The sequence below is a fragment of the Haemorhous mexicanus genome, chromosome 2 (genome assembly GCF_027477595.1).
Source record: "Haemorhous mexicanus isolate bHaeMex1 chromosome 2, bHaeMex1.pri, whole genome shotgun sequence".
In the NCBI taxonomy this organism is placed as follows: Eukaryota; Metazoa; Chordata; class Aves; order Passeriformes; family Fringillidae; genus Haemorhous; species Haemorhous mexicanus.
In genome coordinates, this window is record NC_082342.1 from 103,427,425 (window position 1) to 103,442,811 (window position 15,387).

The window sequence follows — 15,387 nt, forward strand, 5'->3', positions numbered from 1 at the left end:
CCTTGCACCGGCAGACACTGACACATCATTAACATTAGGCTTAACATTTCACGCATGATCCAGTCTGCATCAACATACATTTCTATATTTGTTAAGGTTAATCTCAAGGCTTGTTTCAAGGTGAAGCTACCCAACAGTTTTAAAAATGGTCATTAAATCATTATAGCCCAGACCACGGGACTGCAATTTTCCCATTGATCCTCTCGTGTCAGCAGCATCGACATGGATTGGTGTGCGGGAGCATCACTGCCACAGAACCCCCCCGTGTCCCCCATTGCCTCTGGTAGCTTGGAGCCAGCAGCAGTGTCCATGGCTCCAAAGGCAGCCTGGGAGAGGCCGTGGAAGGGGCGAGGCCAGGCAGCAAACACAGAGTAGGGCTGTGTGTGGTGTGTGTGCAGGTGTGTGTGTGGAGGGCGCCACAAAGGAGGCACAGATTCACCAACCCAGACTGCCGTGCCCCAGGACTCTGCCACCTGCTTCCATCAGCTTTGAACACAATGGATGTTTATGATAATCCCTTGGGAATCTTCACCGTGATTCAGTGAGTAAGCTAACACATCTGTTCTTCCCATTTTCAGCTAATGGAAATATAAATATTTAAATATATGCAGACTTTGCAAGGGCAATATGGTTTTGAATACTCACACCTCTGTGCCCTTAATGGTAAGGCATGTTTTGAAATGACTTTGTTAAACACTGAAAATAGTTTGACCTTTGAATTAAACTAATCTAAGTAGCATTTCAACAAGCTAACACAGGCATTCTAGATAATTTATTGAAAATGCCATAGAACTGCAGTGAACTTCAGAAAGTGAAGAAAGGAATCAGGCATTTTCTTTCTGCAAAGAATGCTGACTCTCTCAGCAGTTTTAAGAATGTTTTAGTAAGCATGTATTTATGTCACAAATGGATTTGAAAGATCCTGAAAGTAACGAAGCAAGTTCCCATTAAACTGCATGGTATGCTTGTCTTTGAATAATGAACTCATCCTGTAGATAAATTATTCAAGATTTCGCTGTATTGTATGTATATTGGGTCATAGCATAGGATATGATGCTTGTTTAAAGAGTGCCTCTCTGCATTTATTTGCTCAAAGAGGTTGTCCAATACTTAGGAGGGCTGGGAGGTGGTATGTCTGGATTCTGCTCCCAGTTCCACCAAGGAAATTCTTCAACTCCAACTCAGGTTGGAGTTTTTTTTGTTTGGTTGGGTTCGTTTTCGTTTTCTTATGTTGTTGTTGTTACTGTTTGTTTTCTCATTTTGAATCTTTGGTATTTTTCATCTTTTTGGATGCAAAACTAGAATTTAATGAATAACAGTGTGTCAGGAGAGCTAAGTTTTGCACAATCCAAATCTTCAAGAATTGTAAAGGTTTGAACTCATCTGGTCCCTTTCTACTTGGATAGAATTGTCTCTTCCATTGAACTGGACTGCAGCTGAAACAATTTTCTCTGGATCTTTCAGTAATGTAGGTTGCTCGCGAATGATTTAACTTGTTTTGCCTCTATTTAATTTTCCACAAATGTGACAAAATAAAATAAGCCCAAAGACATCTGTAAATTTTCATTAACAATATATTGTCAGATTTCTGTATCTATTCCTTCTGCATTGTTTGCTTTTCATTACTCTTTTTTAAAGTTAAGTTTTAAATCTATGCTGCAAATTTTTTGAATAGTGACCTTGTCTTTGTAGGTCACCAGTGAAAAAGCTAGCATATTCTGGAGCATGTTAAAATAAATTCCAGAATTCTGAATAGTTTCTTTATAAACAAAACTCTGCCCTTCCTCCCCTCCATGAACCCCAAGGCAGATGGGCCACTGCTGTGGGGCCAGCTTACTCCCTCGTTCTGGATGCAGCAGGTGAATGCAGGAACTGGGCAGACTTCAAAAAGAACGAACAGAGACACAAAAAAGATTGAAAATAAAGAACTACATTCACAAATATTTCCCTTTCTCCACCTTCCCTACTCCAAAACAAGAAAACAAACACAAAGATGGAATACAAACTGACACAGTCTTGGGAGCAGCAGGGGGATGGCAGCTTCAGCTCCACACACACGGCACCTGCTCGGGGCAATGCTGCTGCTCCTGGTCTTCCAGAGCCTCTGGACACTTTGCCTTTGAGGAATTCTGGGCTGATATGTAAAGCAAGGCAACCACTGCCAGATTAATGGGGCATAGCAACTGAACTCCTGCAGGAGGATTTGCTGAATAAATTGATGGAAAGATAGGTTCATCTTTCCATAGGCTTCCTCACATTTCAGGGGGGCTTCAGGAAGTGTGTTTGCAAATTTGGACCCAAAGACTGTACAATAGCTGCTGGTTTTAAAGTTTATATGCACTGAAGTTATGCTCAGAAGGCTTAGAACTGATAATTATTTTTTTTTTCCAAGTGGAATTCTTTGAACATACTGCAGCAGAACAAAAGATGCTCGGAATGAGTGGGCAGAGCTTGTGCAGGCTCTACCATAGAGCCATGAGAAAGAGGCAGAACTCTCTATTATGCACATTCCCCTTAAAACATGAAGAAAGCTGGCAAGTCCTGAACAAGCATAAAGAATTTGAAAGCTTAAAAAGAAAGGAAATATTCAGACACAGTCATTACAGTCTCAGTTCTTTGATTATCTGGAAGAGGAGTGCCAGAGATACAGAGTGAATTAAATAAGGATTCTTGTATAGTCATCAAGCCTCTGTATTATCTGCTTCAGAATTCAGTCTGATGTAGGCTGTTGTTTTTTTCCAGAGCACTGAGCTATCCCCCAAAGTCAGTAATACACTGACTCTCCCTATCTGCTTGTGGTATAGCCACAAATCTTGATCAGACATATGTTCCTTGGTATATATGGCTGAGTCTTCATCTCTGTGAAAGCCATTTATCTCTATAAACAACTGGGCTTCACTGCATTCTGAATGGAGAAAAGCAAGAAAAATCAAATCACAATGAACAAAAACCCCAAAAAACCCCAACAAAAAAACTCCCAAGAAAGCAATATATCAGGCAACAGTTACAGGGTTACAGGGTTACAGGGTTATGCCTGTATTTGGGGTGTTCTCCTGATTCTGTTTCTGACACACTCTTCTTTGAATGCCTATCAAACTCACTATGAAATGGACTTGCTGGAGTTTAACCAGAGGAATCTGCTTACTGGAAGACAGTATTTGTGGTTTCTGTGATTTGGCAGCAGTAAACATCTCCCTTATGCAGCTAGCTGCACAGTGCTGTCCCCAGAGCACCACTCCTGACTCACAAAGCATCATAAGACCAGGTGTCCCACCATGGAGATGCCTGGAAGATGACAACATCTGGCAGTGATGGCCTGGGACAAAAAAATACACTTTTGGAGCCAATTAGTATCAAAACTTGACAGAACAGGCTAACAGTGTAAAGGATTCTAAAACCAGTGATGTGTACTGCTCATTGTTAAACCTTCAAATTACAAAAAAAATTCCTGATTTGAATCTCTTTTTCTTTGTAACATTTAAGTCCCACCTTTCCAATAAAGAGGGAAAAATAATTTACTAGCTCTCATAGTGGTTCGTCAAACTTGCTAGTTTTGTGTTTAGCTGTGTACAGACAATGTGAGCAGCTAATGATGCTTATTATCTCCACAGTCAGAATCTCTTCCTACACAAAGGATTTCCCTGGACCAAGACCTCTCCTAAGTGATCCCAAGATGTGTTTGTATTAGCAGTTTAGTACAGATCAGGAATGTACCCAGGAAGAAAATATTCTGTCCTGTTTACTGTACTTGCATTCTCAGTGTGAATGAAGTGGTCTTGGAGCACACAAACTGCATGTCCCTTTGCTGAACCAAGTAGATGGGATTCACTCAGCATCCTGTGTAGGGTACAAACCAGAGATAGTCTGAAGTAATATCCCTAAAATGTGTACAGGTTGGCCCTCAGCTGCTGTGTACCCACCATTGCACTCTGCAGATCCACTCCAATCACACTGTGCTACTTGCCAATGCAGAGATGCCCTAGACTTCAAAAGGGGACAGTCAAACTCAGCCTGGCAGCGAGCCAGATCAGCTATTAGCTTGCCGGCTTTTGCAGCAGTTTGCACTGAGATTATGAAGAGGTGCTGAGCAGGAAATCTATGACTGCAGTGTGGGTGGTGTTTAAAGCAGCTTTTAGCTTCAGGTTAGATGAGGGTGTCTGAAAGGGTGGTCTTAGTGACTTTTTTTGCTTCTAGACAAGATGTGTTGTTCTCTCTTGGTTTGTTTTCTTTTCACACTATGCTCATCATCATTATGTGACAGGTTGTGTCAGGATACAGCAAGTTCTAGCCAATGCCAACAAAAATGGCAGTAAAACCCACTGTCACAAGCCACCACTTTGAAACAAAGGCAAGGTAGAGCAAGTGTTACAAATATTCTGTCAGAGAGATCATCTGGATGATATAGCTGGATCTGTGACCTTCCTTGACACAGGAGATCTTTTCTGCTCAATAGGCCACTGAAATAGCTGACTTCTGGCTAGATTTAAATAAGCCACTTGTAAATAATTTTGGCATGTGTACTGAGAGGGAAAAAATCTGACTAAAATTGATTTTGTTCCTGTACTTTCACAGCATTTTGCCACAAGCCCTCAGTATTGACAGTCTTCCCAGACCTACAGTGAATTCACAGTGGCTGCCCTAAATATCTCATGCCTGCTATTTTCTCTTTTCCTACATGCTCATGTTGAATAAACATTGAAACCATTTCTGTACTTGAAATATTTGCATACTGTGGTTAAGTCTCCAAAATTGCAAATGCATAAAATTGTTCTGTGATCAAGTTTGTAAGTGATACTTTACTGGGAAGGTACAGATGGGAATGACAAACAGCTCACCATTAATCTGAGATATGCTGTGTTTGAATCTAGTGCAAAGCTTACATTCATTCTAAAGGATGGGATATTGGGATTATGGAATCCTTTGGTTCACTCAGCTGTTCCAGCTGAGCTAAGAGCAGTGTAAGTGATTATGGCTATCACCTCACACTAGACCATTGTCCTGTTTCTGTGGAAGGATGGGTGCTCTCAGACATGGGGCACTGAGCTCTTGTTGGACAGGAAAATAGTGGTGGTTTTTGAGATGGTGACCCATAGCTGAAAGTAAAGGGTTATGACAAATGGTACTCTTCTTGGAAAAGGCCAGGGACTGATAGCCTTGGCAGAAGGTCACCTGGCAATGTGTTCTATGTTGTCTCTGCTTTGAGCAGAAGTTTGGAAGAGAGACTTCCAGAAGCCCCTTCCACTCTGAATAACTCTGTGATGATGTTAACAGGACAGTGGAGAGGAAATATGCTAGAAGTAGTTTATGAAAAATAAATTAATGTGACTCTCAGAAGTCGCAGACCTTAAACATAAGCAAAATACTGATGTTGATGAAATCAAGAGAGCTGCAGGCAATTACAGAACAAGCGTGAAAGATTCTATTAGGGAATCAGATACATGGTTAAATTGGCAATAATACATTTGTCTCCCTCCTCTTTGATGTCCTTCCTTCCACTTTAATACCCAAACTTGCCAGTGGCACAGTTTGTAGTGGCAACTTCAGTCTTGACAAAGTTAATAAACTGAAAAGGCATTTTTTTGTTGTGTCATGAGATTGGCCAGCTTTTTGTTGGTCTTTCAAACTGGGAGACCCAACTGAAACACGGCTTTCAGGGGTTCTGAAATTTAAATATTCTTAGCTGGTGCAGCTGCAGAAAGCATCACCAGGTTGTTCAGTTTCAGTTTGCAATAAAATCTCAGTATCAAAATATCTCAGGCAAGGGTCTGCATGTGGCAGAGCAGAGTTTGTTGTGGGCTGAGACATTCTGGTGTTAAGCAGACTACAGCTCTCTCAGAACTCAGGGTAACTCTCCTCTGCAGTCCACCATGAAAACATGTTCTTGTGCATCTCAATTCAATAGCAGGTTGAATTTTTTTTTTAATGGTTGTCTGGCACCTGCCTGCATCATGAGTCACCTTTGATAATGTGCTTTTTGAGCACTGTTTTCAGAGGTATTCATTGCTTGTGTTTCCACTAACAGTGAGTTGGGAAGAGAGGGTCCTTACCTGCAGCTTTGCTAATCAGGCATCAGTTTCTGGTGTTTTGTAGCAGAATTGGTGGTCATTGCAGAGAGCTCTTCAGTATATTTCTGTGATTTCATGGTGAGTTTTACTGCAGAGCTGCTGAAAAAGGAAAATACTCATTTGCATGCTGCAAAGCATAGGCAAGGAGCCAGATCTGTGCTATTACAATATCTGATCTCTGTAAGGCAAACATCCTTTTGAAAGGAGCTAATGTTTCTGTCTATTCAATTCTGATTCACAGTTCAGCACTTTCCTCATTCAAACACCCTGGGGAAGAGTTAACTGTATTTTTGTCTTCTCCTTTTATCTTTATTCCTGGATTAAGTGCAGAAATTATTGGTTCATGTTACAGCCCTTTTGTCCCCTTGCAGTAAATCATCTGCAATATTTCTTGCTATGGGTATGCTGCATGTCATGCATACCCTGTTCATGTCACGCTGAAATAGTTAATTATTTGCATGACCAACATTCAAGTTTTATCCTATGAGTTGCCCCATAGGAGGTACATATTGTTAACTAATGCATACATGCATGTATCTTAGAATGAGCTTTCCATCAAAAGCAAAACATTGCTATAAAACATTTAATATCAAATGTTCTTGATTATTTTTCCCTTCTGTTTATGAAGAAAAATAATAATATTTAGTGTAGTCATTAGTAGAATCTCAGCACTAATTTTTTATCTGCTGTTCACTTGCTGCCCATTGCAAACAATTTCCAAAAATCAAGTGATAAGAGTCACGAGCTGTAGTCTCTTCTTTCTGAGGGGACATGACTGACTATTAAAAGAACATTTAATTCTGTGAATACAAATGTTAAAATTATTTTTCTATAAATACCACGCAAAATGCAATTCATATTTATCACTTGTATTCCTGCCAGGAAATTTAATTGCTGTTCACAGAGAACGAGTATAGAGAAAAAAAATTAATTTAAATATTTAAACATTTAAACATTTCCTGTATGCACTTTATTTGTGAAAAACAATTTGTGAAAAAACAATCCAAACAAAACAAGCCCACAAAACTCTTATAATAGGGAACACCTTACATTTATCAACACAAAGACTGGTCATGTCTTTGTCATCAGTCAGCCTGCTTATGCTTTCTCTAACACAGCAGTTGCCCTCTACCTACACCTGCAGTGTCCGTATGGACCCCTTGCCTTTCCAGATGAACAGGCACAGGAGCTAATTATTCTTGAGATGATCCTCCATGTAAAGTCTGGGGAGCATTTCAGAAGCCTCTCCCTGCTGAACCAACATTCCCAGCATGCTGAAATGCTGAATAAATAACTTCCCTCCAAAATCAATGCATGCTATATATTGCTCCTTCATTTAAATAACATATTTTTTATCCCAGGGCTTCAGGGTTAGAGTTCTGTAATGCCAAGGCAAGTTATCCCTGCATGGTTGCTGGCTTCAGTTGCAGCCCAGGCTATTCAGGAATCCTTTTCTTCCAAATACTTCTGCTTGGTCCCACTGAGGCTTTGCTGACAAATTCTCTGCTCTGTGAGTGACAGCCCACAGCAGCATCAGAAATGAACTTAAGGCCTTTCCAGCCAGTCCTTCCTCCCCAGGGGAGGCCAAAGGCCCTGCTGGTGCCCCAGAGCCTTGCTGCTGCAAGCCCCTCATGGGGCTGTACCGGCTGAGGGACCACCACGCTCTGCCTGGGGAGGATGGGGTTAAGGAGGCTCTGAGCTCCTGGTTTGGGCTGCCCAGGCAAAGGCATCCCAGCCTGGGTTACCCCACTCTCAGCCATGCCTTTCAGCACTGCTGGAGGGGGCTGTGCAACAGCTGTGCCTCACAAACTCAGCTTCCCAGGGCAGGAGCTTCCAGATTAAAAGCTTCAACAGTTCTTTAATGGTGCTGCAGGAGGAACCTTTTGCAGGAGGTACAGCTGCTCCTAAATACCCGTGGTTCCACAGATACAGGTTAGCAAAGACGTCAGAGTTTCACAGCATGCCTGGGGTTTTACTGAGATCCTGTCATCAGTCCCTGGGATCTGAAGGGGGGCAACGGGCTGCATTTCATTACATGTTTGTATTTCAAATGAGACTTAGTTTTCTTTTACTTCAACAGTACGGCATTAATGTTTTCTAAACGTTGATATATTGAAGCTGGAACAGCACAGCTCAATGCATGCTAATGAGCTTTAAACAAATGGAAAAGACATCTGAGTGCTTGCCTAGTTCCAACCTTGGCCAGCTGCACCAGGTAGCAGAGGAGGTTGCTTCTGGGATACAAATAAGTAGCATCAGTCTTCTCCAGAGAAATTGCTCAACATCCCTGCACATACTGACACAGGAAAATATGTCTCCAGCTGTCAATCCTTCAGACTCCTACAAGAGGAAAAAATTGCTGTGGTTTGTTGTGACTACTTATCAGTTTAACTGGTTTATATAACCAAATATTTTACCCACATAGAAAAAAAAATTTTACCAGTCAAATACAACAAAGAATTGAAAAAAATACATGTGGCACTAGGAAAACTGTATCCTTTTCTGCAAAATCATAAACAAAGGCAGGGAGAAAAATCTCATGTATTTTTAGCTTTGAAATTTGCTATTTACTTATTTCTAAACAGTTATGGTTGCTTTGAAAGGATACCTTAAAACTTAAGGAAGAAATGCATTTTTTTCCAGGACTTCCTTGCTGAAGGTTTGGTTTTTGTTTTTTTTTTCTGTGCAATTTATTGAGCTACTCAGGAAGATAATTAAAAAAAAAAAAAAAGTAAGCAGCATTGAGCAGTCAGTATATTCCTGAGCATCTATATAGGAGGAAAGGTTTCTTACAAATTAGTATTCCTCTACTCTGAGAAGATTGTCTCCAATTCATATGGGTGAAAAATGTTTCTCTCATGAAAACAATTCAGAAAATTCAAAGGTAATCCAGTTCTAGGCTCTCTGCCATCCAGGTGCTTGTACCCAGCAGGAAAAAAAAAAAATCTCCTTAATCCTTTTCTGTTTTTATAATTACTTGTTTTTCCTCTTCCCAGCACTTTTCCTGTTGAACACAAAATTTATCATATCCAGTTATACCTTTTTGTCCTTGCTTATAAAATCTTCATGTCTCCTTAGTTATATATTAACGCAAGATTAATCACTTGATCAATCTCAGGTTTTTTTCTCATCTGGCACAGTGACAGCCACCAGCCATTTGGTGGCATGCTCACAGGGTTTTTGTGCAGCCAACGTATGTGTGTGACTGCATGGGGGAAAAAAGAGGGTGACCTAGAGAGAAAGAAAGAGCAAAGAACACCAGGATCACATTTAGCATGGTAAATGCCACGGCATTTTGGAGAGACCAGCTTCCACATGTGATCATCTAATAGCTTCTGATCCATGTTGTTGTGCATTTCACTGCTTATGTAAGAGAGGCTGACAGGAAGGGCACTTCTTGGCAGTTAATGATCACTGTCATTGACCAAGCCAATCAGTCAGTAACTGGAAATATCTGACCTTTATGGCTTTCTTCCTTTGATGATTCTCTTTAATCACATATTTTTTTAACCTTTCCTGTTGGATCTAAAACTGTGTACTTTGATATTAATGCAATGTGCCATACTAGAATGAAAAGATTTTTCTTTCTCAGACTATTCCTGACAGTTATTGTAACCAAAGGTAAAGCAAGATTTGTTTCTGAAAGCTCCATCATATTTACACTTCATATGTTTTCCTTTACCTTCCTTACCTTTGCTGGAGCTGCTATCACTTTGTACTGTCCATTGCATGTTATCTTCAAAGTTCATCTCAGAAAAAGCTCTGAATTTGTCAATGATTGTTTGCTTAAGGTCTGCTACAATATGAGTATTTTAACCTAGGGGATTTAAAGGTTTCCAAAATTGACTTCCTCTGACAAAAATACACTGTTTGATGAAGACTGTAGCCTTTCTTTGGGAAAAGGATATTAACAAGATTTTAATTTTCAGATTACTTGGGGTTTATTTGGTAAGCCATTGTGAGTTCAAATATTGGCATGAACAGAAGTCAATTTACTAGCATGTATCAATAACATTCTGAAAAGAACTTTGCTTTCCAAGCCATCTTGTGAATAGTTGCATTTATTACAGTAAACACTTGTATACTTCTGGCCTAGGAGAAATATTCTGATTCATTTAGGCACATATGAATACGAAGCAGAACCTCAGATTTACAAAGTGTGTTATCATGTGTTATCATCTAGCAATTTTCTTAAAAATCATGTCTAGTCAGTGAAGTGCTGAAGGCCATGTTTGTCTTGGTGGCCCGCAGTGAGCAGAGAGCTGGAGCTGAGCAGGGGTGCTGCTGTTCTGACCTGCTGGAGCCTTGGAGACAGGGCTCTGCTCCCCATGACTGAGGCTTGGAAACACACTGGCTGTGCAGACAAGTACAGCAGACATGGGGCAAGTTCAACTCAATGGCCAAATTGATTTCCATGGTCATATTTTATTTTGTCTTCTGGTTAAGCCTATTTCATGTATAGCATAACAGACACTGCAATACACACAAAAAAGGGACCAGTCCAAGGGCAGTGAACTGGACACTTTGCAAAGGGAAAGTAGCACAACTCAAATGATTTCAGTGGGCATTCCCATTAACATAGTGCCTCTAGCTGGAAAGATGCAAGGAGGTTAATGTGTGTTAATGTATTCTGGTCTTCTTTTGGTGAAGCTCAGAGACACTTTGTCCTGCCCAGTGTGAAATCTCTGTATTTGACTCGTGCCATGGAAAAGGTCAGAGTTATTAGGAACCATAGCTTTAAGCAATAGACTTTCTGTATTACAGCATTCTGGTAAGTTTGGACAATATTTCTAAAATTATATGAAAATTACTTCTTAATGTTTTTTGAATCATTGTTTGTGAAGAGTTTATTGAAATTACTGTGCTTCGGTGAATTGGTGAAAAATGACCTATCCCTGAACACCTGAGATATTACAGTAATTGTCTATACCTAGAAAAATACAATATTGGTATAGCACTCCATGAGCATTGTGTCCATAACAGTGGGCTCTCCTTTCTGGCACCAAGCAGCCAATGAGCAAAATGATGTTCAAAATGCCACGCCTCACCTCCATAAATTCACACAACAAAGACCTGTATCTTGCCACCACACAGATCCCTGCCTTGTTTTGCTTGGTACCCTACGCATCCCCTGACTGCACTGGTGACAATTATGATGACATTGTGAAGTGCCCTGAGACCAGCTGCTGAAAAATGCCATCCCTGAGATGCTGCTAAATAACCCCACAAAGCCAGCCTCCCCCCTCGTGAGGGAGAGAAATTCATGCTGTGCCTGGGTAAGGGGACACTGGGGAGTGAGCTCTGGTTTGCAACTCAGCTAATTAAACATTAATGAAGTCCTTTCAAAAGAGGGAGCTTTGCTTCACACGTCTGAATGCCTAAATCCAATCTGTAAATGTTTGTTTTCCCCATTTTAGCTTTTTAATTTATTCCTCAATTTTGTAACCTCTGAAATGATAATAAAATGAACTAGATTTGAAATAGAAGTCTCCAAACAGTATTTTGGCAATCTGTTAGGAGCTGGAATACATATGGATTACTCTGTAAATCTAAATTATTGGCACTCAGGAGAGATTATTTCCATGCATTTTGTTTTATTGTGTAATATTTTGCAGCTATGGCTGCAGTGCTGTTATTAACTCGCAATAGTTCTAAACCCGGGTAGGTGATAAGATCATTTACTGTGTAAAATTCAGGCTCCAAAGTAAGATGGTGCTAATCAGTTGAGCCACAGGAGTCCCAGCTGCTCACCCTCTCCAAAGATTTGACCCCTACTGTATTGGAAAAGTCTCAACAGAATTTTAGTTTGTAATTGGAAAGAGTTGGTAGAATATATGTTTTTCTTGACTAGCTATAATAGAGATAAGATACCAAAAACATTGTCACAGCACAGGATGATTTTAATTTATACAAAGAAATTCATGACAGGAAAAAAGTCTTTCCAGGAGGCAAAGATGGTTTTGCATATTGCAAATGTGCTTTCAACCATTTGGAAAGAAGTGTTTTTCTCCATTGAAGTTAATTCATTTTTTCCATTAATTATTTATCTTTAAAAATAAGGCAGCTCTCTATGTTAAATGACAGCTGGCCTTGGTGAAAGATAATTTTGCAACTTGGACATTCAGGAGATAGGGCATTGCCACATTCACTCTTGGTCCTCAGGCAAGTGATTCTATTGGATTTCTTGCCTGTAAAGTGAGATAAGTCGTCCCTCATAGCTAAGGTAGGATTTTCCTTCCTTTTTTTCTCTCTCCACATCCTTGAACTTTAGATGGATTAGAATTTATTCACTTAGGAAAAAAAAAAAAAGAAAACCAATGCTTGCTCAAGAAGCACAAAAACTGACTTAATCGAAAAAATCGTGAGAATTGCAAAGTCTAGCACCAGTTTCCACAGGGAGGAGAAGAGGACAGCTAGAGTCACTCACAGATGGTCACTCACTGAAAGCTGTGAAGATGTTTTTTCTGGGCAGTTGGAACCTGGCTGAGAGGTGTCTTTCACCTGAGCCTTTCTGAGCCCAGCTCCAGCCACCATTGATGCAGGTGGTACTTACTGCTCCCACAGCTTCCCCAGCTGATCTGGGCTGGTTGTAGCTTGAATTGTGAAGGGCTGTGTCATTTCAGAGTTGTTTAAATGTAGATTGCCACTGTCACCACATACACAACAAACACCAGATTTCTTAGGTAGGTCAGTGACCAAGATGGAAGAAGACTTGCCAGTTCCAAGTCCTGCATTTAGCATGCAATAAAACCTCTTCCCCCAGACACTCACAATATTTGATTTGAAAGTATAAAAATGTATTACTCTTGCTGTGTTATGTCTATTGGGGGCTCATTTAATGCACTTTTACTGTCCTAGCCCAATTGATTCAGACATAACTGAAATAAAAATGTTATTTAGAGAAGCAGGTGAATGTTATGTAAAACCAGAAGAATGCCATTCAGAACTTCAGTTCCTACTAACCTAGACAAAAATGCTGGAGGGAGTGTTCAGCTTATTTTCTCAAACTATCACTTATGGCTTAGGTTTCGGACCATAAGTTAATGAAAGCAGTTAATTCAAATAACAATTTGAACAGCCATTTGGAGGTAAAGTGATTTTAACTTCTCACCATTAATACATCCTATGCTAGCAGAACACGCAATGGAGGGACTTCTCTCTTCAAACAGTAAGCTGTTGTATTTGTTTGATATGTTTACCGACCGATGTTAGTAGTTTTCTTTATAAGAAAAATAATAAAAAAATATATATAACATGAATTGCAATTGAAGAGCAAGTGGCCTTAGCAAAAATACAGGAAAACAACACAGAGCACTTTCACATACTTAAAGCAACAAAGAATGACTTGTCCAAGCATCCTGTCAGCTCTTCAAAATGAAATTCATATGATCAGACATCCATGCACACGATCAGGCATCCATGCACACTGTGGTACGTGTTCTTTGCACATTTTTGTCAATCTCATCCACTGAGCAGCTTGCTCAATAAAGCCCAAAGGAAAAAAAATCCAAACTATAAATTTTCCTTATGCTTTTAATAAAGGTGTTAGATTATCTACATTATCAACATTTGCAGCAACATCACACCAGTTTGAGATCTTGTCAGAGCTTAAAAAAGTAGCTGAGCCAGGTCTTATTGGCAGGGAGATGGCAAACTTCCAGCAGCTCCCAGGTGCTGCAGAGTTCAGCAGCAATTAAAGATGTGCCACTCTGCCTCTGAGACAAGACCATGATAGCATGAAAAAATTCAGAACAAAGCTATGAAGATCCTGTCAGTTTTTGGAAACCTTGTAGAACTGAAGTTCTAGCTACATGTGGCCATTAAAAATCCCTTCAAGAGGTTGGAAAATATCGTGCAACACCTCCTTTATCCTGGACAGGTGCCACTCAGGTTTAGTCCCTCGTCTGGCAGCTGATGTTCCCTCTGTGGCCTCCTGTGAGAGTGGTGGTCTCGCTTTATGGACAGGGCTGGTGAATGGGAGCTCTGCTTCATGCATGGCTTTCATTCTTTGCATGCCCACTGTGATAGTGTGCTCTTCAGCTTTCAGCTTGCCTGAGCATTCCATCAGTCAGAGCATGTGGTTAAAGTTAACATGAGGAAAATGGGTAACCTCATTGCTTGAGAAGCATTGTCACATAGGAGTTTTGGTGAATATTCTAAACATTTATGTGTAGAACCTGCTTACCATTCCACTCAACCACTTCAGGACTGACTACCTCTTACAGTTAAGACCCTTAGTGTTTTCCAGAGATCTTTAAGAATATTTGAAGTTTACCATGCTCTGAGCATGCTAACATTCCTGCCCCCTGCAAGCTGGACTGAAAGTCAAACAGAATCACAGAATATCTAAGATGGAAAAGACCTGTACAATCCTTGAGTGCAACCCTTAACCCAGCACTGCCATGTCCACCACTAAATCAAGTCCCTAAGTGCCACATGTACTTTCTAATACCTTCAGGGGTGGTGACCCAACCACTTCTCTGGGTAGACTATTCCAATGCCTGGCTACCATTTCTGTGAAGAAAGTTTTCCTGACACCCAGCTTGAACATCCCCTACTGCAACCTGAGGCCATTTCCTCTCATTCTGTCCCTTGTTATCTGGGAGAAGAGACTGACCCCAGCCTCACCACAACCTCCTTTCAGGGAGTTGTGGAGGTCCCCCTGAGGCTCCTTTTCTCCAGACTAAGCTTCCTCAGCACTCCTGATAGGACTTGTGCTCCAGACCTGTCACCAGCTCCCCTGCCCTACTTTGGACATACTCCAGCAAATCAGCATCTTTCTTGTAGCAAGGGGCCCAAAACTGAATACTGGCTCCAAGGTGTGGCCTCAGCAGAGCTGAGTGCAGTGGGATGATCACTGTCCCAGTCCTGCTGGGCACACCATTTCTGACACAAGCCACGATAGTAGAACAGCATACACAATTTGCATTGACATACATAACTACTCAGTATCCACAGTCACAAAAATGAAGTATTTTTTATCTCCAGACTGCCAGATTAGATAACTGAATAGCTCTGTAGCTACAGCATGGGAAGTGAAAGGTGTGAATGGTAAATGTTCTGAGGTCTCTAAATTACCTAAAACATTCTTTCAGTAACTGTAAAATGGTTTGGTCTCACCAGCTGCATTAAAATTTACCCTGTGGATCCAGTTGGAAAACTGGGGTTTGGCATTTCCCAGTGCAATATAGCCCCAATTTTGTTCTCCTTCTGGATTTTGCATAATAAATAAAGCTGTCACTGGTTTCTGAATATATATATATATATATATATATATATATATAGTGCTGATTCAGAGCTCAAGGTCAGTCTATGTCAAAGA

At 40.6% G+C, this 15,387-nt stretch overlaps 1 protein-coding gene across 2 annotated transcripts in view; it reads left to right on the forward strand.

Annotated features, from left to right (window-relative positions):
- Positions 1-383: 383 nt before the first annotated feature.
- FRMPD4 (FERM and PDZ domain containing 4) overlaps positions 384-15,387 on the forward strand; it is a 331,755-nt gene continuing 316,751 nt past the window's right edge. The window contains exon 1 of one of the 2 annotated variants that reach the window (XM_059839760.1): positions 384-541. In XM_059839760.1, the coding sequence (XP_059695743.1) occupies positions 498-541 (44 nt within the window). In that variant the 5' untranslated portion in view covers positions 384-497. Of the gene's footprint in view, positions 546-15,387 lie in introns of both variants that reach the window. The other variant, XM_059839763.1, reaches the window with a different exon arrangement.